Genomic DNA, 22624 nt, shown 5'->3' with positions numbered 1-22624 from the left:
TTTCATATAGTTCACTCAGATCAAGTGATGAATGACTAAACCATTTGTGTGCCAGATATGCTCAAGTCTGCACCCCTTAGGCATGAAGGAGTAATGGAAGGCCCATACGAGGTAATGACAAGGGTTGGGGAGTGTGTGTTGGTTTTTGCTGAGAAGAGAGGCGCAAAGATGGAGGTTAGAAGGTGATTAAGCAGATTGATAACTGCAGAGGTATCCGGGTGAATGGAGGAAGAAAGGCTAGGTATTTGGCTGACAAAGTGCAGTTCTAAGTGACTTGGGAGAGATTTTGCCAACAGCAGATCCAGAAACAAGTGGAGTGGGAAGGAAGTAGGGGGATGTATTTAGTGATGGATAGATCGACGTGGACTAAGATAACTTTGTATGGGATTAAGTCCATGATAATGGAGAGGCCATGGGAGACTGTAAGATCAGTGAGGTGGCTGTGAATGTGGGCAAGGAGGTTTATATGGAGTAAGGTTTAGGAAGCACGATGGGGGTGCGGGGTGGGGGGGGAACAGTAAAATCAAGAATGGAGTCAAAGGGAGTGTAATGGAGGTTGAAATCAATTGAAGAACTGCTCCGTGCAGAAGCTGAGGCAGGTAAAATGGGAGTATATCAGTGAAAAACTCAAGTAAAACTGGGCAATGGGTGGTGGTGAATAACAGGGATTTTAAAAGGGGAGGTGAGAGTGGTGGAAGGAGAGTGGAGTAAGGGGAAGACACCAGGGTGTGATTTAGTGATAGCCACATGTGGCGATATGGGTGGGCAGATAAAAGTATAGTGCACTGAGTGTATGGTTTAGTAAGGGGTAAGCTCTTGCCCAACTGTGAGCCACGTTTCAGTCAATTAAGTTAATGCACTCATGTACAATAAGCTTTTGGATGGCAACGGTCTTATAAAGTGAATGAACATTCTGGAGGGAAATGCTGAGAGGGGTGATGATCATTGATCACCTGGCAGAGCTCGAGGGAAGTTTGTTGAATGTATATTACATAACTTCCACCTAACTGATGAGAGGTCCACTATACCAGTGAAAGATCACTCATTCATTCCATAATTGCTTTTGGGGCATCCCTAATGGAGTTGTCTATAGGTAATGGTTTTTGAAATAATATTTTGATGACTTAATGAATGTTATTTTTAAATTTTCAGAAGGCAACCAACGTTTTACTAAGTGGAAGCTAGCTGTACAAAAATCGAGGGGCTGGGAAAACACATAAAATGTTGGTGCTGGTAAGAATTTATTATTGTAATGCCAGATGCAGGTTATGTTTAATACTGAGGAAGTTTGTAACAAAATGCACAAAGACGTTTATACATTTTCAGAATGGGTGTTTAAATGGAAAGTTCTTTTCAATGTAGTAAGTGTGAAGTGGTGTGTCGTCGTCGGTTGTCCCTTGATTCAAGAATGATGTCTATTCAAGATCGCTGGTTTCTGTCGTGGGTCTTCAGGTCACTAAACAGGTCGACTCTCGACCCACAGATCTTTGAGAACATGGGGCAGGACGTCCCATGAGGTAGTGGGATGCAGAGTACTGGATTTGCTTCCTTTTCTTTCCTTCTCTGCCACATCATTTAAGGTGTTTGGACTCAAAGCATGATGCAGCTTGATGGACAAGACACCATTTTGAACGATTGGTAGCAAGCTCCACCCAGTCATCAATGCCAATGCTGCTGCACTTCAAAGAGAGCTTCAGAGTGTCTTTGAAGCATTTTCTTTGTCCTCCCCTGGAATGCTGGCCATTTGAGAGTTGAGAAAGCATGATCTGGCCGGGGAGACAGTTTTTGGCCATCCGGACACAGTGTCCAGTCTATCAAAGTTGGTTTTGCAGGAGTTTGGCCTGAATGCTTGTGGAGCCCAGAAAGGTGGTGCATTTGGTAGGGGGGGAATAAGGAGGCCACATAGTCCTTGGAAAATTAGAGTCTGAATGGGGTAGAGGAGCAATGGGATTTGGAATACAGCTTCACATATCATTAAAAGTAGTAACACAGCTTAGAAAGGCTATAAAATGCAAACAAAGCACAGTGGTTCATTTCTAGAGGAATGGAATTGAAAAGCAGCAAAGTTATGTTAAATTTGTATAGAATCTTGGTTAGGCCACTTGATACCACAGTGTAGAATTCTGGTCTCCAAATTACAAAAAGGATATCGAGGCACCAGAGAAGGTTCAAAAAATATTTACCTAAGAGATTACAACCATAGAAAAAGCTGAACAGGTTGGAGCTCTCTTTCGAAAAAAAGGCTCCAATAATGTAATAGAGCACTTTAAAATTAAGAATGGATTTGATAGGAACAGGAGTAGGCCATTCAGCCCATTGAGCCTGTTCTGCCATTCAATTAGATTATGGCTGATCATCTACCTCAATGCCACTTTCCCATGCTATCCTCTTATCTCTGTCATTAGTTTCCGGATATCTATCGATTTCTGTCTTGAACGTGCTCAGTGATTGAGCTTCCACAGCCCTCTGGGTAGAGAATTATGAAGATTCACCACCGCTGAGTGAAGAAATTCCTCCTCATCTCAGTCTTAAATTGCCTACCCCTTATTTTGCGACTATGTCCCCTGGTTCCAGATTCACCAGCCAGGGGAAACATCCTATCTACATCCACTTTCATGCCCTGGAAAAATTTTGTAAGTTCCAATGAGATCACCTCTCATTCTTTGAAACTCTAGAGAATACAGGCCGAGTTTCCTCAATATCTCCTCATTAGACAATCCCGCCAGCCCAGGGATTAGTCTGCTGAACCTATGTTGCACTCCCTCTATGGCAAATATATCCTTCCTTAGATAAGGAGACCAAAACTGTACACAATACTCCAGGTGCAGTCTCACCAAGACTAAATTGCAGCAAGACCTTTTTACTCCTGTACTCAAAACCCGTTGCGATGAAACCCAACATACAATTTGTCTTCCTAAGTTGCGTGCTGCACCTGCATGCTAGCTTTTATCATGAACAAGGACACCCAGATCCCTTTGGACATCAACACTTCCCAACCTCTCACCATTTAAGAAATACTCCGCCTTTCTGCTTTTTCTGCCACAGTGGATAACTTCACACTTATTCACATTATATTCCATCGACCAGGTTCTTGACCATTCACTTAGCCTGTCCAAGTCCTCTTGAAGCCTCCTTGCATCTTCCTCACAACTTGCAATCCCACCTAGTTTTGTGATAGGATAGAAGTAGCAAAGATGTTTCCACTTGTAGAGAAACACCTTTACCCAGAGAGTTGTTAGAATGTGCAACGTGCTATTACATGGAGTAGTTGAGGTGAATAGCATAGATGGATTTAAAGGAGAGCTAGATAAGTCCATGAGGGAGGAAGGAATATAAGGGTATGCTGAATAGGGTTAGATGAAGTAGCCTGGAAGGAGTCTCATGTGGAATATAAACACTAGCATAGATCATAAAAGCAAAATACTGCGGATGCTGGAAATCGGAAACAAAAACAAGAAATGCTTGAATCACTCAGCAGGTCTGGCAGCATCTGTGGAAAGGGAAGCAGAGTTAACGTTTCGGGTCAGTGACCCTTCTTCGGAACTGACAAATATTAGAAAAGTCACAGATTATAAGCAAGTGAGGTGGGGGTGGGGCAAGAGATAACAAAGGAGAAGGTGCAGATTGGACCAGGCCACATAGCTGACCAAAAGATCACGGAGCAAAGGCAAACAATATGTTAATGGTGTGTTGAAAGACAAAGCATTAGTACAGATTAGGTGTGAATATACTGAATATTGAACAGCAGCAAGTGCAAACCTGAAAAAAAAACTGAAAAAAACAGTGGGTAAGCAAACTGAACAAACTAGTATAGATCAGTTGAGCCGAATTGCCTGTTTCTGTGCTGCAAATTCTGTGTAATTCTCATTAATGAATTGTGGATAATTTCAGTTTGGATTTGGGGCTACGGATAACAGTTTTGAATCCAGTGAGAAATCTTGCGTCCTGAAATGTTATTATTTCTTAATTTACATACATTGAATTGCCAGACCATGTTGTTGAATTTTCTTCCATTCATTCACACATTGATGTGTATTTAGCTAGGGTTATTTTTGCACTTTTCCTACTTGCACCTCAGCAATATACAAATAATAGCTACTTGGCAATATAACAGAATGAGAGTCATTGCCTTGAATGGGTGATGTAATTTATAAAGTATTATTTGGTAGAGCAGATGGACACTGTCTATTTTGTGCACGTGGTTCCAGAAAATAAACTTGCAGTTGGAACAACCAGCCTGAAAGTCAAGTGGCCTTTATCATTCCAGGTCATGTCTTTTTATTAAAGCTGTGTGCAGTTTTCTGGTGCTCCTACGAGCTAAGCTATTAGAATGGCAAGATGTGGTAGCTATAATTCCCCACAAAGCACATTGTTCAAACCTAAGTATGCAGTTTGTAGTCATAATGATGGAAAAATTGGCAGCATGCATCATCATACAAATGTAAAACTGACAGCAAATTCTGGCATCTATACATACAGAAGTTTCTATCAGTGATCCCCTGCTCCTTGATGGGGTATGCTGTTGAAGTCTTTAGAAATCACTTCAACTGACATGGACTTCCCTTTTATACTGTAATATCACTGTAGAAACCCCCCAGAAAAGTTACGCCTTATTGAATGAGGTGAAACTGGGTTTTTAACAGTGACCATTAGTGACCAACCTCTCTGGCCCTGAAAACTAACTTTATATTTGTAGAATGTCCAATTTTTACATTCTGATAAAATACTTAGGTTTTTAATAAAATTATATTTTTAAAGTTTGTGAGATATTTCAGCTTCTGTGTGTCTTGATCTTTATTTTTTAATTTATTTATTTTTTAAATGAATGATAATCAGTGTATTTTATTTCCTGATTTGTTAGCCTGCTTGATTGCTTGATGACATCACTTGCTGGATGCCTGGAAGTCTCTTAAATTTGGTGCCACAATTAAACTAATATAGGGAAAGGGAACTATCCATTCCACAGAGGTCGCTAGATCTTTGTGGGCAGCTTTCTTTGAGATCAGTGGCGAGTGCCATCATTTCACCGCTGACAGTGAAATAAGGGCTAATATGTGGAGATCGAGCATATCAATAAATGGAGGAAAATTTGGAAGTATGAAATCCTTTGGGCTATGTTCTCGCACTACCAAGTAGCTGGTTATGGAGTGAATTAAAACTTAAAATTTAAACTCATTCATTAAAAGTATAAAGTCTCCTTTACAGATGATATACAAAGAGAGAATTTGCTGGTAATTAACTGCAGATTTCTTTTTATCCTGCAGTCGAACATTGCTGACTTTTATTACCTTGATCACTTCTCAAGAACATGGACCACACATAATGAGCATACATGTAGATAGCCGCTGTTCATACAAAAAAAATCAAAAGTTGAATAAATTTCTCTCATCAGAAAATGGTCCAACCTAGTTATTTAAATTGCTAAATCTTCTATAGCCAGGAAACAGAGAGTAAGGATAATGGGCAGGTACTCTAATTGGCAAGATGTGGTGCCCACAGGGATCTGTGTTGTTGCCTTAACTATTCACCATATTTATTAAAAACTTAGATGATGGGATAGAAAGCCACACAACCAAGTTTGTTGTTGATCCAAAGATAGACGGCATACCGTGGCTGCAAGAGCTGGTCAGAGGCTAGGAATCCTGCGTTGAATAACTCCAGACTCCCCAAAGCCTGTCCACCATCTGCAAGTTACAAGTCAGGAGTGTGATGGAATACTCTCCACATGCCTGGATGGCTGCAGCTCCAACAACACTCTAAGCTCGACACCATCCAGGACAAAGCTTGATTAGCACCCCATCCACAAACATGCTCTTCCTTTACCACCAACCTTCGCGAGGGCAATTAGGGATGGGCAATAAATGCTGGCCGAGCCAGTAACACCCACATCCCAGGAACGAATTTTTAAAAAAGTAAGCCTGAAGATGGAAGCATAAAATTAGAGTTTTTATTTCATGGGATGTGAGCATCGCTAGCGAGGTCAGCATTTGTGCCTGTCCCTAATTGCCCTCGAGAATGTGGTGACCCGCCTTCTTGAACCGCTGCAGTCCATCTGGTGCAAGTGCACCCACAGTGCTGTTGGGAAGCAAGTTCCAGGTTTTTGATCCAGCGACAGCAAAGAAATGGCAATATAGTTCCAAGTCAGTATGGTGTGTGACTTGGAGTGGAACTTGCTGGTGATAGTGTTCATGCGCCTGTCCCTCTCCTAGGTGCTAGAGGTCGCAGGTTTGGAAGGTACTGTTGAAGGAGGCTTGGCGAGTTGCAGCAGTGCATCTTGGATATGGTACACACTGCTGCCACTGTGCGTCGGTCGTGGAGGGAATGAATGTTTAAGTAGGTGGATGGGGTGCCGTTCAAGCAGACTGCTTCATCCGAGATCGTGTCAAGATTCTTGAGTTTTGTTGGAACTGCACACATTAAGGCAACTGGAGAATATGCCATCACATGGTTAGATTCTCTCATGTTGGAGATGGTCATTGCCAGGCACTTGTGGTGTGAATGTTACTTGCCAATTATTAGGCCAGGCCTGAATATTGTCCAGGTCTTGCTGCACACTTGCACAGACTACTTCAGTATCTGAAGAGTCGTGAATGATACTGAACACTGCGATCATCAACGAACATCCCCACTTCTGACCTTATAATGGAGGGAAGGTCATTGATGAAGCAGCTGGATGGTTGGGCCTTGGACACTACCCTGAGGAGCTCCTGCAGCAATGCCCTGGGGCTGAGGATTTGCTTCCATGATATTAATAATGAATGACCAAGACAGTGGCAAATAGATTTCAGTGCAGGTAAGTATCAGGTCATCCACATTGGACCTAAAAAAGAACAGGATTCTGTATAAATAGTAAGAAGTTAGAAACAATGGCAGTTCAAAGAAACTTAGAAATCCATGTACATAGATCATTAAGTTGTCACGGACAGGTACAAAATAATCAAAAAGGCTGTGGTCGCGAATGAGACTCCCGGATGGTATGTTGCCTCCCGGGTGCCAGGGTCAGGGATGTCTCGGATCGAGTCTCCAGGATTCTTAAGGGGGAGGGGGAGCAGCCAGAGGTCGTGGTACATATCGGTACCAATGACATAGCAAGGAAAAGGGATGAGGACCTGAAAAGTGAATATAGGGAGTTTGGTTGGAAGCTGAAAGGCAGGACGAGCAGAGTAGTAATCTCAGGATTGTTACTGGTGCCACGTGCTAGTGAGGCTAGAAACAGGGAGCGAGTGCAGCTGAATACGTGGCTACAGAACTGGTGTAGCAGGGAGGGATTCAGATATGTGGATCATTGGGATACCTTCTGGGGAAGGTGGGACCTGTACAAGAAGGACGGGTTGCATCTGAACTGGAGGGGCACCAATATCCTGGGCGGGAGGTTTGCTAGAGCTCTTCGGGAGGGTTTAAACTAGTTTGGCAGGGGGATGGGAACCGGAGCTACGGATCAGTGGATGGGGTAGCTGTTGAACAGGCAGATACCGAGTGCAGAGAGTCTGTGAGGAAGGTTAGACAATTGACACAACAAAGTTGCAGCCAGTATGATGGGTTGAAGTGTGTCTATTTTAACGCAAGAAGTGTCAGAAATAAGGGTGATGAACTTAGAGCATGGATCAGTACTTGGAGCTACGATGTTGTGGCCATTACGGAGACTTGGATATCACAGGGGCAGGAATGGATGTTGGATGTTCCGGGGTTTAGATGTTTCAAAAGGAATAGGGAGGGAGGTAAAAGAGGTGGGGGAGTGGCATTGCTAATCAAGGATAGTATCACAGCTGCAGAATGGGAGGTCGTCGAGGAGGGTTTGTCTACTGAGTCAGTATGGGTGGAAGTCAGAAACAGGAAAGGAGCAGTCACTTTGTTGGGTGTTTTCTATAGACCCCCCAATAGCAACAGAGACACGGAGGAACAGATTGGGAGGCAGGTTTTGGAAAGGTGCAGAAGTAACAGGGTTGTTGTCATGGGTGACTTCAACTTCCCTAATATTGATTGGAACCTCCTTAGTGCAAATAGTTTGGATGGAGCAGTTTTTGTCAGGTGTGTCCAGGAAGGTTTCCTGACTCAATATGTAGATAGGCCGACTAGAGGGGAGGCTATGTTGGACTTGGTGCTTGGCAACGAACCAGGCCAGGTGGCAGATCTCTCGGTGGGAGAGCATTTCGGTGATAGTGATCACAACTTCCTGACCTTTACTATAGTCATGGAGAGGGACAGGAGCAGACAGGATGGGAAAATATTTAATTGGGGGAGGGGGAATTACAATGCTATTAGGCAGGAACTGGGGAGCATAAACTGGGAACAGATGTTCTCAGGGAAATGCACGACAGAAATGTGGAGGTTGTTTAGGGAGCACTTGCTGCGACTGCTGGATAGGTTTGTCCCGATGAGGCAAGGAAGGGATGGTAGGGTGAAGGATGACAAGAGATATGGAACAGCTGGTCAAGAGGAAGGAGGAAGCTTACTGAAGGTTGAGGAAGCAAGGATCAGACAGGGCTCTAGAGGGTTACAAGGTAGCCAGGAAGGAACTGAAGAATGGACTTAGGAGAGCTAGAAGGGGACATGAAAAAGTCTTGGCGGTTAGGATTACGGAAAATCCCAAGGCGTTCTCCACTTACGTGAGGAACAAGAGGATGGCCAGAATGAGGGTAGGGCCGATCAGGGATAGTGGAGGGAACTTCTGCCTGGAGTCGGAGGAGGTAGGGGAGGTCCTAAATGAATGCTTTGCTTCAGTATTCACTAGTGAGAGGGACCTGGTCGTTTGTGAGGACAGCGTGGAATAGGCTGATATGCTCGAACAGGTTGATGTTAAGAGGGAGGATGTGCTGGAAATTTTGAATGATGTGAGGACAGATACGTCCCCGGGGTCAGATGGGATATACCCAAGGATATTACGGGAAGCGAGGGAAGAGATTGCTGCTCCTTTGGCGATGATCTTTGCATCCTCACTGTCCACTGGAGTAGTACCGGATGATTGGAGGGTGGCAAATGTTGTTCCCTTGTTCAAGAAAGGGAATAGGGATAACCCTGGGAATTATAGACCAGTCAGTCTTATGTCGGTAGTGGGCAAATTATTGGAGAGGATTCTGAGAGACAGGATTTATGATTATTTGGAAAAGCATGGTTTGATTAGAGACAGTCAGCATGGCTTTGTGAGGAGCAGGTCATGCCTCACAAGCCTTATTGAATTATTTGAAGATGTGACAAAACACATTGATGAAGGAAGAGCAGTGGATGTGGTGTATATGGATTTTAGCAAGGCGTTTGATAAGGTTCCCCATGGTAGGCTCATTCAGAAAGTGAGGAGGTATGGGATACAGGGAAAGTTGGCTGTCTGGATACAAAATTGGCTGGCCCATAGAAGACAGAGGGTGGTAGTAGATGGAAAGTATTCAGCATGGAGCTCGGTGACCAGTGGTGTTCCGCAGGGATCTGTTCTGGGACCTCTGCTCTTTGTGATTTTTATAAATGACTTGGATGAGGAAGTGGAAGGCTGGGTTAGCAAGTTTGCCGATGACACGAAGGTTGCTGGAGTTGTGGATAGTGTGGAAGGCTGTTGTAGGATGCAACGGGACATTGACAGGATGCAGAGCTGGGCTGAGAAGTGGCAGATGGAGTTCAACCTGGAAAAGTGTGAAGTGATTCATTTTGGAAAGTCGAATTTGAATGCAGAATACAGGCTTAAAGACAGGATTCTTGGTAGTGTGGAGGAACAGAGGGATCTTGGGGTCCATGTCCATAGATCGCTCAAATTTGCCACCCAAGTTGATAGGGTTGTTAAGAAGGCGTATGGTGTGTTGGCTTTCATTAACAGGGGGATTGAGTTTAAGAGCCGCGAGGTTATGCTGCAGCTCTATAAGGCCCTGGTTTGACCACACTTGGAATATTGTGTTTAGTTCTGGTCGCCTCATTATAGGAAGGATGTGGAAGCTTTAGAGAGGGTGCAGAGGAGATTTACCAGGATGCTGCCTGGACTGGAGGGCATGTCTTATGAAGAAAGATTGAGGGAGCTAGGGCTTTTCTCATTGGAGCGAAGAAGGATGAGAGGTGACTTGATAGAGGGGTACAAGATGATGAGAGGCATAGATAGAGTGGATAGCCAGAGACTTTTTCCCAGGGTGGAAAGGGCGATCACCAGGGGGCATAATTTTAAGGTGATTGGAGGAAGGTTTCTGGGAGATGTCAGAGGTAGGTTCTTTACACAGAGAGTGGTGGGTGCGTGGAATGCGCTACCAGCCGTGGTGGTAGAAGCAGATACATTAGGGACATTTAAGCAACTCTTGGATAGGTACATGGATGATAGTAGAATGAAGGGTAGGTAGTTAGTTTGATCTTAGAGTAGGTTAAAGGTTCAGCACAACATCGTGGGCCAAAGGGCCTGTACTGTGCTGTACTGTTCTATGTTCTGTGTTCTAATGGAATTAGTCTTTTGTATTCTAGTCCTCTAGATATAGAGGGTAGAAGTTATGCTACAGCTATTCAAAGCCCTGGTCAGAGCACACCATGAGTACTATGTTCAGTTCTGAGCACCACATCTTATGGATATATTGGTGTTGGAGGGAGTGCAGCGTAGATTTTGCGGAATGATATATGGACTCCAAGAGTTAAATTACAAGGAGAGATTACACAAACTACAGTTGTATTCCCTGACATTTTGAAGGTTAAAGAATGATTTTGGTTGAGGTTTTCAACGTGTTAATGGGAACTGATGGGTTAGATAGAGAAGCTATTTCTGCTGGTGGCAAGTGTAGGACATGGGGACATAGCCTAAAAATTAGAGTCAGATCTTTCAGGAGTGAAATTAGGGAACACTTCCACATGCTCAGGGTGGTAGTAGCTTGAAACTCTGATCTGCAAATGGCAGTTGATGCTAGGTCAATTCTTGATTATAAATCTGGTATTCATAGATTTTTGTTAACCAACGGTATTGAGGGATGTGCAGCAAAGGTGGATATATGGAGTTAAGTCACGGATCAGCCATGATCTCATTGAATGGTGGAACAGGCCAAGGGGCTAAATGGCCTATTCCTGCTCCTATGTTCTTCTATGGATTAACCATGATTAACAGATTCCTCCACATTAGCTAGTCAGTTGTTGCCTTGTATTTGTTGTACAGTACAGCTAATATAAGTAAATTTAATTAAGTAAATATTGGAACAATTATTATGAATATTATTGGACTTTTGGGTAGCTTACCTCAGACTCTTTGGATTTTCACAATTTCTGACAGTTAATGGCTGTTTCTGCCATTTGTCCAGAGATTCCACTCATTTGCTGGAGATCAGGAAAATCTCTGGCATTTTTATCCCTATGTTAAGATAATGAGCCTACCTTTTTGACAATTTGCCTTTCAACACAGCAGATTTTGTTGTTTTAAATAGCTAGATACAATATGAATATGGGGGAAGTCCATACGGAACATTTCTGCTACATTTCATTGAGTATCCTAGCAATCCTGTTCATGTACGAATCAGAAGCAATGAGTTTCTTTTTAAGCCAAACACTGGTAAGTTCTAGTGCTCAGCAGTATTTATAAGTGAAATGTTAAATGAAAACATAATTTAGGACACTTCGACTTGAATATACTCCAAGGACAGTGTTTGCTTAAAGTGTAAACCAGACATAGAAAACTAAACTAAAACTCTCAGATTTGTTAAAAACTGCATGCATGAGTGTGAAGCAAGGCTGAAGCGAAGGATAGACTAAGCATAAAACTTTTATTTTTGGAGGTAAAAGTATGCCCACTTTTTGACAGCATATATATATGAGCTGCACGTACAGCCAACAAAATCGGAACTCAGTGATGCCATTGATTCTCTAGCCAGCGGAAAAGCCCCTGGAAAGGACGGCATTACCCCTGAAATCATCAAGAGTGCCAAGCCTGCTATACTTTCAGCACTCTACGAACTGCTTTGCCTGTGCTGGGACGAAGGAGCAGTACCACAGGACATGCGCGATGCCAATATCATCACCCTCTATAAGAACAAGGTTAGCCGCGGTGACTGCAACAACTACCGTGGAATCTCACTGCTCAGCATAGTGGAGAAAGTCTTCGCTCGAGTCACTTTAAACAGGCTCCAGAAACTGGCTGAGCGTGTCTACCCTGAGGCACAGTGTGGCTTTTGAGCAGAGAGATCCACCATTGACATGCTGTTCTCCCTTCGCCAGCTACAGGAGAAATGCCATGAACAACAGATGCCCCTCTACGTTGCTTTCATTGATCTCACCAAAGCCTTTGACATTGTCAGCAGACGTGGTCTCTTCAGATTACTAGAAAAGATTGGATGCCCACCAAAGCTACTAAGTATCATCACCTCATTCCATGACAATATGAAAGGCACAATTCAGCATAGCGGCGCCTCATCAGACCCCTTTCCTATCCTGAGTAGCGTGAAACGGCTGTGTTCTTGCACCCACACTGTTTGGGATCTTCTCCCGGCTTCTCTCACATGCGTTCAAGTCTTCAGAAGAAGGAATTTTCCTCCACACAAGATCAGGTGGCAGGTTGTTCAACCTTGCCCGTCTAAGAGCGAAGACCAAAGTTCGGAGAGTCCTCATCAGGGAACTCCTCTTTGCTGACGAAGCTGCATTAACATCTCACACTGAAGAGTGTCTGCAGAGACTCATCGACAGGATTGTGGTTGCCTGCACCGAATTTGGCCTAACCATCAGCCTCAAGAAAACGAACATCATGGGACAGGACGTCAGAAATGCCACATCCATAAATATTGGCGACCACACTCTGGAAGTGGTTCAAGAGTTCACCTACCTAGGCTCAACTATCACCAGTAACCTGTCTCTCGATGCAGAATTCAACAAGCGCATGGGAAGGCTTCCTCTGCTTTGTCCAGACTGGCCAAGAGAGTGTGGGAAAATGGCGCACTGACACAGAACACAAAAGTCCAAGTGTATCAAGCCTGTGTCCTCAGTACCTTGCTCTACGGCAGCGAGGCCTGGACAACGTACGTCAGCCAAGAGCGGCGTCTCAATTCATTCCATCTTCGCTGCCTCCGGAGAATACTTGGCATCAGGTGGCAGGACCGTATCTCCAACACAGAAGTCCTCGAGGCGGCCAACATTCCCAGCATATACACCCTACTAAGCCAGCGGCGCCTGAGATGGCTTGGCTATGTGAGCCGCATGGAAGATGGCAGGATCCCCAAGGACACATTGTACAGCGAGCTCGTCACTAGTATCAGACCCACCGGCTGTCCTTGTCTCCGCTTTAAAGACATCTGCAAACGCGACATGAAGTCCTGTGACATTGATCACAAGTCGTGGGAGTCAGTTGCCAGCGATCGCCAGAGCTGGCGGACAACCATAAAGGCGGGGCTAAAGCATGGCGAGTCAAAGAGAGACTGTGCAGTTGGCAGGAAAAAAGACAGAAGCGCAAGGGGAGAGCCAACTGTGTAACAGCCCCAACAACCAATTTTATGTGCAGCACCTGTGGAAGAGTCTGTCACTCTAGAATTGGCCTTTATAGCCACTCCAGGTGCTGCTTCACAAACCACTGACCACCTCCAGGCGCTTACCCATTGTCTCTCGGACAAGGAGGCCAAAGAAGAAGAAGAATCGAGAATACACTAAATATACATAAATTATTTTGCTTGCTTAAGGCCTTGGGAGATGGCAGAAGATGGTAAGTTGCACAAGGCAAAGACATAGTGGCAGCCATCTTCTGATTAAAATAATAAGTCTCTGTGACAGCTACCATCATAAAGAATTATTACATCAGTGATTAATTTTGAGACAAAACCTCAGAAATTATTGTTGCTGATATTCATGGGCAAACATTTAATAGAAGGACAAATAATTCTGAGTTCCAGTTCATATTTCATTCAGGACCTTTATTCTATTGCTCCCAAGTGATCAGCTAAAACTGTTTTTTAAAAAAAAAACCTATGGTAACCAGTAAAGGCTTTTCTAGATCAGATGGGCCGACCAGGTTCTACAGATGTTTGCATATGGCTCTGCTTAACTTCCCGGCAGTAAAATACGAGATGGTGTCTTAGTATGTAAATTTCCTTTTCTGGGAAGGCACCAAAACTCCCATGATGGAATCAAAAGTGGCATGATTAGGACAAGAAGCATTACATGCAAGGCACAACCCACATGAATGGCATCTTAAAAGCTTACTGAATCAAACATCCATTCAGGATGTCTACCAATAGATTAGTAAGGTGCAAATTATTTCCGGTGAAGAGCCACATTCAAGTCACAGTAAATGAAATTGGCTATGTGATACATCTTTAGCAGCAATCAACTATTAATGCACTGGAGGAATGGCTATCTCGCTTTGAATCTTTGTGGTAATGCTGACGATCACTATTTACAAAGTGAACCAGATCTTGCATTCAGTAAGGGGGATATGAAATAATTAGTTTCTGCTCAAGTTTGCAGTGTGTGATACACATATAGGGGTCTTTTAATATTTTTGGATCTTGATTCCTGACTTTTTAATATTTCTGTATTTCATTTTTGTGTTGTCTGTTGTGTGGGTGCATCTGCTATCGTTCACACTTTATTGTAGCACAAAATGCTTGTGTCCTAGAAGGAGGGAAGAGTATTTAAAACTAAAAAGGCTTGGATGATGGCTGCTGAAAGATGTTGTCCAAAGATCTGTTATGGAAACATATGGTCCTATATCCAAGGTTTACTGCCCATCATGGTTGGGTTCCAGAGAGCACATAATTGCTGCAGAACTTTGCATCCCACCCATCAGTAAATGGAGTAAACCTTCTGATGAACTGGATAATCGTGAGCTTAGCTAGGGAGTTCTGTAATGTTCCAGAACGGTGTTAATTAACTGGACTGCTTTACATTAATGGGACTTGGAGGGGAAAACATGTCACTTAGGCCAGTAATTCTTCTACTGGGCTTCAGACAACTCTGCAAATCATTGCCTCAACAGGCAGGTGTAGTCTTAACCTTACCATTGTGCTGCTGGTGAATTGACATGGTTTTTGTTGGTTAAACTCTAGTCATCGCTCAGTGTGCACTTGCAAATCCTTAAGTATTTTCTGTTGGCAGTCTGCTCCAGAATACTCAGGATTTGGATTTGTGGGATGAGCCACAATGGAGAAGGCATGCAGATTTCATATTGTGCTTACAAAATTCTGATATAGATTTCTTGGCTTGATTTGGGGACTCCTGAGCACAATGATGGATTTCCACATTTGTCAGTCATCTGGCAGACCAAAAACATTGACAGTGTAATTCACTACATTTTTTTTTTCTTTCTAGGCATTGTTGAAAGCTGATTGAAGTCATGTAAAAGGATAGCAAGATCCCGTTTAGTGCTTTGTGAACTTGTGCCTCCTGATTGGCTAGAAAAGCCTGGGAATTCTACACTTTTTAGAGGACTTCCAATGTACAGTTTCCTTATTAATTGTATGCATTGTGATAATTACAGCACTAATTGAAAGTGACTTTCAGGTATTATCAAAATACAGAAATATAATTGCAGGTACTTAAATCTCAGCATAATACAGAAAAAAATCTGTAAACACAAGAATTTCTGTGAAAAATGAGATGAAGCAGATTAAAAGAAACCTTGGTGGAGTTATCAAATGTACTGTCTAACATTTAAAGTCCAGGACTTGCTATTTTGCACACTGAAACTGTGATGTCATTCACTGATTGCTTTAGTACCTGGTTCCCTCCAAAATCTGGTGAATGGTAGTGGTTGAACTGCAACTGTAGATCACTTTCTTGCCCCACCAGGGATAGGCACCAATGTGTTGCGCCACAGACATTTGACAAAGTTATTGATTCAGCCACGGATATGAGGGCAATTAATTTGTATGTAAAGTGTATAGCTAACCAAATATCATCAAAACACAACCCAATTTAAAACACATTACTACCTAATTAGTGAGTACCTGGCATTGTTTTTTCTTGAACAAGTCAGTATCTGCCCACACACTTAATGTTTCAATGCAGAGAATCCAGATAGATGTCCATCTGTCAATCCTTATTCCCTCTGTGTCCATCTCTCACCCTTCACTCTCTCCCCTCTCTGTCTCTTCCCTCCCACTCTCTCTCCCCTTCTCTCACTCCCCCCCCCCTTTTTCTCTCTCTCCCTCCTTTCACTCTCTCCCAATCTCTGTGTCCATCCCTCTCCCTCCTCTTTCTCTCTCTCTCTCTCTCTCTGTCTTCCCCCTCTCTCTCCTCTCTGTCTCTCACTGCCCCCTGCTATCTCTCGCCCCCCCCCCCCCCTTTTTTTTTACCTTTTTTCAATCTTCTTACAGTTATAAACAATCCAACAAATAATTCTTCCAGGTCCTATAATAGCAGCTAATTCTTATTCTTTATTCTGAACAGTCATTCAGAAATCCAGCAAAGATCTCAGGAACACTGAATGTTTTAATTCTCTTGTGCACCATGAATTTCTCTTGGAAGTATAGGACTGTTCATCAGTCATGGCAGAAGCAACAATCATAAATTGATATGTGATGAAAGCACAGATTATCTTAATATTTATCTGAGATTAGACTACAATCATAAAAAAACCATGCCGTGCTAATAAAAAAGTTAAGTATATATTATCTGGAACACTTAAGCTTGTTTCCTACCACTACAGACATTGCTGAAAACGCCTATGTTGGCTATCAACTGTACTACCAAAATTGTATCAGATCAAAACATTAAGCGACTATTAAGCTGACTCTGTCTCTAAGCAGCCATTTTAGATTTAAAAAGATTGGAATCCATCTTGAATCAAAGTTACTACAACTTTTGAACAGTTATAAACCTAACAGAGCAAAGTTCTATCTTGCTTGCAATCATAAAACATAATGCATGTGCTACCAATAAAGATATATCTACAATAAAATCCTGTGTTTTCCAATTTAACAGCTGCCATAATGGCAACTCCATAAATTCTCTGCCCTTCACTATGCTCTACAATATAGTTGCAAACCTATCAAAGCATTGAACTATTTTTTTCCATGTTGCCTATTTTTCACAAAGCCACAGAGTTCTAGTGGGTGAGTCAGAAACTTAACATTTAATCAAAAGCCTACAATCAATAACAACCCAAAAAGTTTAGCATCAGGAGTCTGTTCCAGTTGCCCCTCAAACCAGAACCTTGGCATCACTTCAGATTTACACATTACTGCTTGCTAGGGTGATTAGATTTTAGGAGAATGCATAGAATATTTATATTGACGGATTTACTTTTAGCCCCACTGTTTCTTCAGCACAGATTGGAGTTTAATGAATCCAATTGGTGCTGCTGTTCCAGGAGTATGGTGAGTTTGATATAAGAATATTTCACTGAATATCCCTTTGGTGCTTACGTGTTTGTCATGCTGAACCACATTCTTCTGAAGTATGATTAATTCTTCCTTGCAATGCCATTGAAGAGGAGGAAGTGAGCACGGCAAGAACGGCCATCCCTTAAGCTTCTATAACATTCTCCAACTATATTTCAATTTTCTCATAGCCACTATTCTGCATGATAAGACAGTCGGCAATTGAGCCTCCTCACTCAAGTGGATCAGTTAAAGTTATACAATGTAACAAGTTGTGAATAGCATGCTTTTTCTCATCTAATTGAAAACTAGAGGAATGATTAGAACGTGGATTTTTTTAAATTGATGTTTATGCACTATACCTTTCTAGTAACTAAAAATTGGGAAACCAATTTTATAAGAGGAAAAATATTTTAAACAGTTAAATTGATTCTAGATTTTTATTTACAATGTTGATTTCTATGGACAAATATTTTATTTAAAGCTTGTACTGATTAATTTCATGAACAATTTAATAAAGGTGTATAACATCACTTCTGTGTTACTGATTTAATTTAATACTGTGTGTATATGTTGTTCTTGACGGTAATCTCTACTGCTGCTTATCATGGTTGAAGAAAGTAATATTTCTGGTAGAGAAGAGCTATCTCCTGTAGCTAAAAACAAAATACTGCAGATGCTGGAAATCTGAAATAAAAACAAGAAATGCTGGAAATACTCAGCAGGTCTGGCAGCATCTGTGGAGAGAGAACAGAGTTAACATTTCAGATCAGTGACCCTTCTTCAGAAATGACAAATATTAAAAATGTAAAAGATTTTAAGCATGTAAAGTGGGGGGGGCGGTGGGGGGGGCAGCAAGAGACAACAACAGAGATGTTGATGGGACAAGGTCACAGAGAATAACTGACCAGAAGGTCATGGAACAAAGGCAAAAGGTATGTTAATAGTGTGCTGAAAGACAAAGCGTTAGTACAGAGATGGTGTGAATTGACTGTGAAGCACAAAGCACTCCAAGCACAAACATTAAAAAAAAAATTTAAAAACAAACTAACTAAAAAACAAACTAAAATAAAATAACCAAAAAATAAAGAAAAAAATAACATAAAAAGGGGGGGGGGGGCCCCGTCATGCTCTGAAATTGAATTCAATGTTCAGTCTGGCAGACTGTAGTGTGCCTAATCGGTAAATGAGATGCTGTTCCTCAAGCTTGCGTTGATGTTTGCTGGGACACTGCAGCAATCCCAGGACAGAGATGTGAGCATGAGAGGAGAGCGGGGTTGGGGGGGGGGAGGTGGTGTTGAAATGGCCAGCAACCAGAAGTTTAGGGTCATGCTTTCGGACTGAGTGGAAGTGTTCCGCAAAGCGGTCACCTAATCTGCGTTTGGTCTCCCCAGTGTAGAGGAGACCAGATTGTGAGCAGTGAATACATTATACTAAATTGAAAGAAGTACAAGTAAATCGCTGCTTCACCTGAAAGGAGTGTTTGGGGCCTGGGATAGTGAGGAGAGAGGAGGTAAATGGGCAGGTATTACACCTGCGATTGCAGGGGAAGATGCCTTGGGAAGGGGACGAGGTGGTGGGAGTAATGGAAGAGTGGACGAGGCTGTCACGGAGGGAACGATCCCTTTGGAATGCTGACGGGAAGGGAGGGGAAGATGTGTTTGCCAAATGCATCTATTTATTTATTTAGAGATACAGCACTGAAACAGGCCCTTCGGCCCACCGAGTTCGTGCCGACCAACAACCACCCATTTATACTAACCCTACAGTAATCCCATATTCCCTACCACCTACCTACACTAGGGGCAATTTACAACAGCCAATTTACCTATCAACCCGCAAGTCTTTGCCTGTGGGAGGAAACTGGAGCACCCAGCGAAAACCCACACGGTCACAGGGAGAACTTGTAAACTCCACACAGGCAGTGCCCAGAATTGAACCCGGTTCCCTGGAGCTGTGAGGCTGCGGTGCTAACCACTGCGCCACTGTGCTGCCCTGACCAAACGCAGATTGGGTAACCACTTTTTGTGGAACACTTCCACTCAGTCCGTAAGCATAACCCCGAGCTTCCGGTTGCTGGCCGCTGCAACTCCACCCCCCGCCCCCAAGCTCGCATCTCTGTCCTGGGATTGCTGCAGTGTTCCAGCAAACATCAGCGCAAGCTCGAGGAACAGCATTTCATTTACCGACTAGGCTCGCTACAGCCTGCCGGACTGAACACTGAATTCAATCATTTCAAAGCATAACGGGCCACCAGCACCCCCCCCCCCCCCCCCCCCCCCCCCTCCTCCCCCGCTTTTTATGTTTTTTCTTTTTTATTTGGTTTATTGTATTTTTTTTAGTTTGTTTCTTTTTTTTTTAATGTTTGTGCTTTACAGTCAATTCACACCATCTCTGCACTAACGCTTTGTCTTTCAGCACACCATTAACATACCGTTTGCCTTTGCTCCATGACCTTCTGGTCAGTTATTCTCTGTGACCTTGTCCTATCAACACCTCTTTTGTTATCTCTTGCCACCCCACCCCCCACCCCCCCCCCCCCCAACTTTACTTGCTTAAAATCTTTTACATTTCTAATATTTGTCACTTCTGAAGAAGGGTCACTGACCTGACATGTTAACTCTGTTCTCTCTCCACAGATGCTGCCAGACCTGCTGAGTATTTCCAGCATTTCTTGTTTTTATCTCCTGTAACTAGTTGATGTAAGAACAAATTTGCTGCCTAATTTTACCCCTAAGTGTTACTTTTTTAAAAAATTTTATCGTATTTTAAAAAAATATTGCTTTTACATGCATTTCCTTACTTTCTGTTGTCATGCAATTGTCACATTTCAACACACCTTTACCATTGTAAGTTCCTTTTTGTTAGTGTTATCATGAATTTTGCGCTTTTTGGCTTATCTTCAGCAATTAAATAGTTTCAAACTAAAAACAGCATGTTTAAATTTTAATTATAATTGCTCATGATTACATTAATTTCTTTAACTGAAATGTTGAATTATTTATCTACTGAGTGTTGCAGAATTATAGCATGTCACTTCATGCACAGAGTATGCTATAATGCAAAGTATCCAATTTTGCTTTGTCTCTGAAGCCCATAGGTGATCAATTAATAATTAAGGAAACTTTAACTCTAGCTACCTCACAAACTCTAAACTGTCCATTTCTCCGAGCTGATTCTAAGTTTGTCTTGTTGATTAATCTAGCTGCGCCTCTCCCTATATTTGGACAAAGCTGATAAATTATCAATCACAGCTGGCGTCACTTTTGGATCGCTACCAGTTAGTGCCATGAAAAGAAATGTAAGCTAATGATGTATCACCTTGGCTGTTCTGAAGGAGATAATTTTGGAAAAGATAGAGCAAATAGAAATACTTGGTATACTATGATCAACCTCTAATGTATGAAATTCTTTTAAACGATAGTAAATCTAATACATGGGTTTTAATGTAACATCCCAGGATTTCATCCTCAGGGAATTCTTTTGTTTTTTGCACCTGAAATTCTTTGTACTAAGACATTCATTCATTTTTGTGTAAACAGGAAGCAGTAGCAATACAGTCCCCATCACTCATCCACTCTTAACATGAGCAATAACTATACCTGGAAAATAGCGCTAACCATTTGCCATAACTTCCGAGCAATGATAGACAGGAATCGACCCTCTGTTGCACCCAGCCTGTTCCATATAATTGTGATACCTTGTGTATCACAATAAATACACTCCACTCCACCAAAAGCCATGTGATCTGGGAGGAAAGCAGATTGAAAACCCAGGCCAACTGGAAGAAAAAAATGAGAACTTCCTCTGACTCATCTAGCCAGTCGAAATTAGCCCACAGGTTCACTCTGACCCTGAACCTTTTGTAAGCGGTGATCTCTGTCCCAACCAGAAACGGATTTAGCTCTTGCTTGAAAGAATTCACTGGGTAAACAGCTGCATCCTGGCACTAACCTAGATCTGGCCTTATACAACTTAAAATTGGGATGCCTGGGCCTCCCTAACCTATTGGAATAAACTATCAACTGGAATAAATTCTATTCACTTCATCTTATCATCTTGAGCAGGTCAGCCCATGTCTGAACTCCACTAAAGTATAGAGTTCCAACACTTTTAGTCTGTCTTGATAACTAAGATGTTTAAACTGGGAATTAGTCTAGTGGCCCTCCTGTGCACTTTTTCAAAGCCTCAACATCACCCACCGTGTGAGGAAATCCAAAACTGGATACATTATTCCAAGTGAGATCTTGTACAAGACCGAAATAGTAAGCCACGTCTTATAAACAATTGTCCCATGAATGCACCCCAACACCTGATTCACTCTAGCTATCTCTTCATAGCATTGCTCATGAATCTTTAGCAATACATGGACTAGAACACCCAGGTCTCTTTCTTTCTACACCAACTTGAATGCTTTTCCCTGAAAGGTGTATCATATGTTTTTCGGCACACTTCCCACATTCTTAACACTGCACGTTTCCAAATTAAACCTAACTTGTCAGTCATGAGCTGAACTCCCAACACATTGTGGCTGTATTTTTACGCCCCCACCCTGGGAGGCGGAGAGGGGGGCGTAAAATTTAGTGGAAGGTGGGGGTTGCCTTTCCTGTCACCTACCCACCCCGTTGCTACTTTACCAGCAGCGGGGGAGGTAGCAAATGGCCCACCCACCCCAGGCCAATTGAGCCACTTAAGTAACCAATTAATTCCCACTAAAGAGCCTCTTCCTGCCACTGCTGGCAATATACCAGCGATGGACAGGCATTTCAGCACCTGAGGAGAATGCCCAGTAATACCTGGTGGCCTCCTTGTGGGCTGGATGGGGCCCTCCTGATCAGACACCCTAAGCACCACGGAAGTGATCCCCCAGTGGCACAAACCACCTGCACTGGACTCCTTCCTCCACCCTCTCAATAGATCCCCCCACTCCCCTCCCTGGGGCCCAGCTGATTGTACCTGGCGAGGCCTGATCCCCACTTATCTGTTCCGAGGGCGATTGGCTGGCAGCTCTTGGAGGCAGGACTTAGGGATGGATATCCCGACCGAGGCCAATTAGGGGCCTGAGCCACACAAAATTGCTGTATGACTTCCAGGCTCAACGGAGGCAGGCTTACCTTTGACATTTTAGCTGGTGGGAAGGGCGACTGCTACCATGTAAAATTCCGGCCCAAGATTCACCTGAAGCAGCAGAACAGAGTCTTTCGTCATCTACAAATTTGAAGATTATGTACCCTCCACCTCCCCCTGGATTGCATGCCCACACTCCCACCCCAGTCAAGTCAAGTCAAAAGAAGGGAGAGTAGTAAAAAGCCAAGGTGGCTGACTATTCATGTACAAAGATATGTAAACAAAAATGTTTCTAAAGTTCTAAGGCCACTGTT

General features: G+C 42.9%; 1 protein-coding gene across 1 annotated transcript in view; it reads left to right on the top strand.

The window, feature by feature from the left end:
* Positions 1 to 17727, top strand: part of gk (glycerol kinase) — a 146642-nt gene extending 128915 nt beyond the window's left edge. Inside the window, exons 18-19 of the mRNA XM_068040567.1 lie at positions 1153 to 1233; positions 15232 to 17727. Coding sequence (XP_067896668.1) covers positions 1153 to 1220 — 68 coding nt within the window. The 3' untranslated portion in view covers positions 1221 to 1233; positions 15232 to 17727. The remainder of the gene's footprint in view (positions 1 to 1152; positions 1234 to 15231) is intronic.
* The last annotated feature ends 4897 nt before the right edge of the window (positions 17728 to 22624 follow it).

This window comes from Heterodontus francisci, chromosome 10 (assembly GCF_036365525.1).
Source record: "Heterodontus francisci isolate sHetFra1 chromosome 10, sHetFra1.hap1, whole genome shotgun sequence".
NCBI classification, from domain to species: Eukaryota; Metazoa; Chordata; class Chondrichthyes; order Heterodontiformes; family Heterodontidae; genus Heterodontus; species Heterodontus francisci.
The sequence above is the reverse complement of the archived record's forward strand: the minus strand, read 5'-3'. Positions and strand labels throughout refer to the sequence as shown.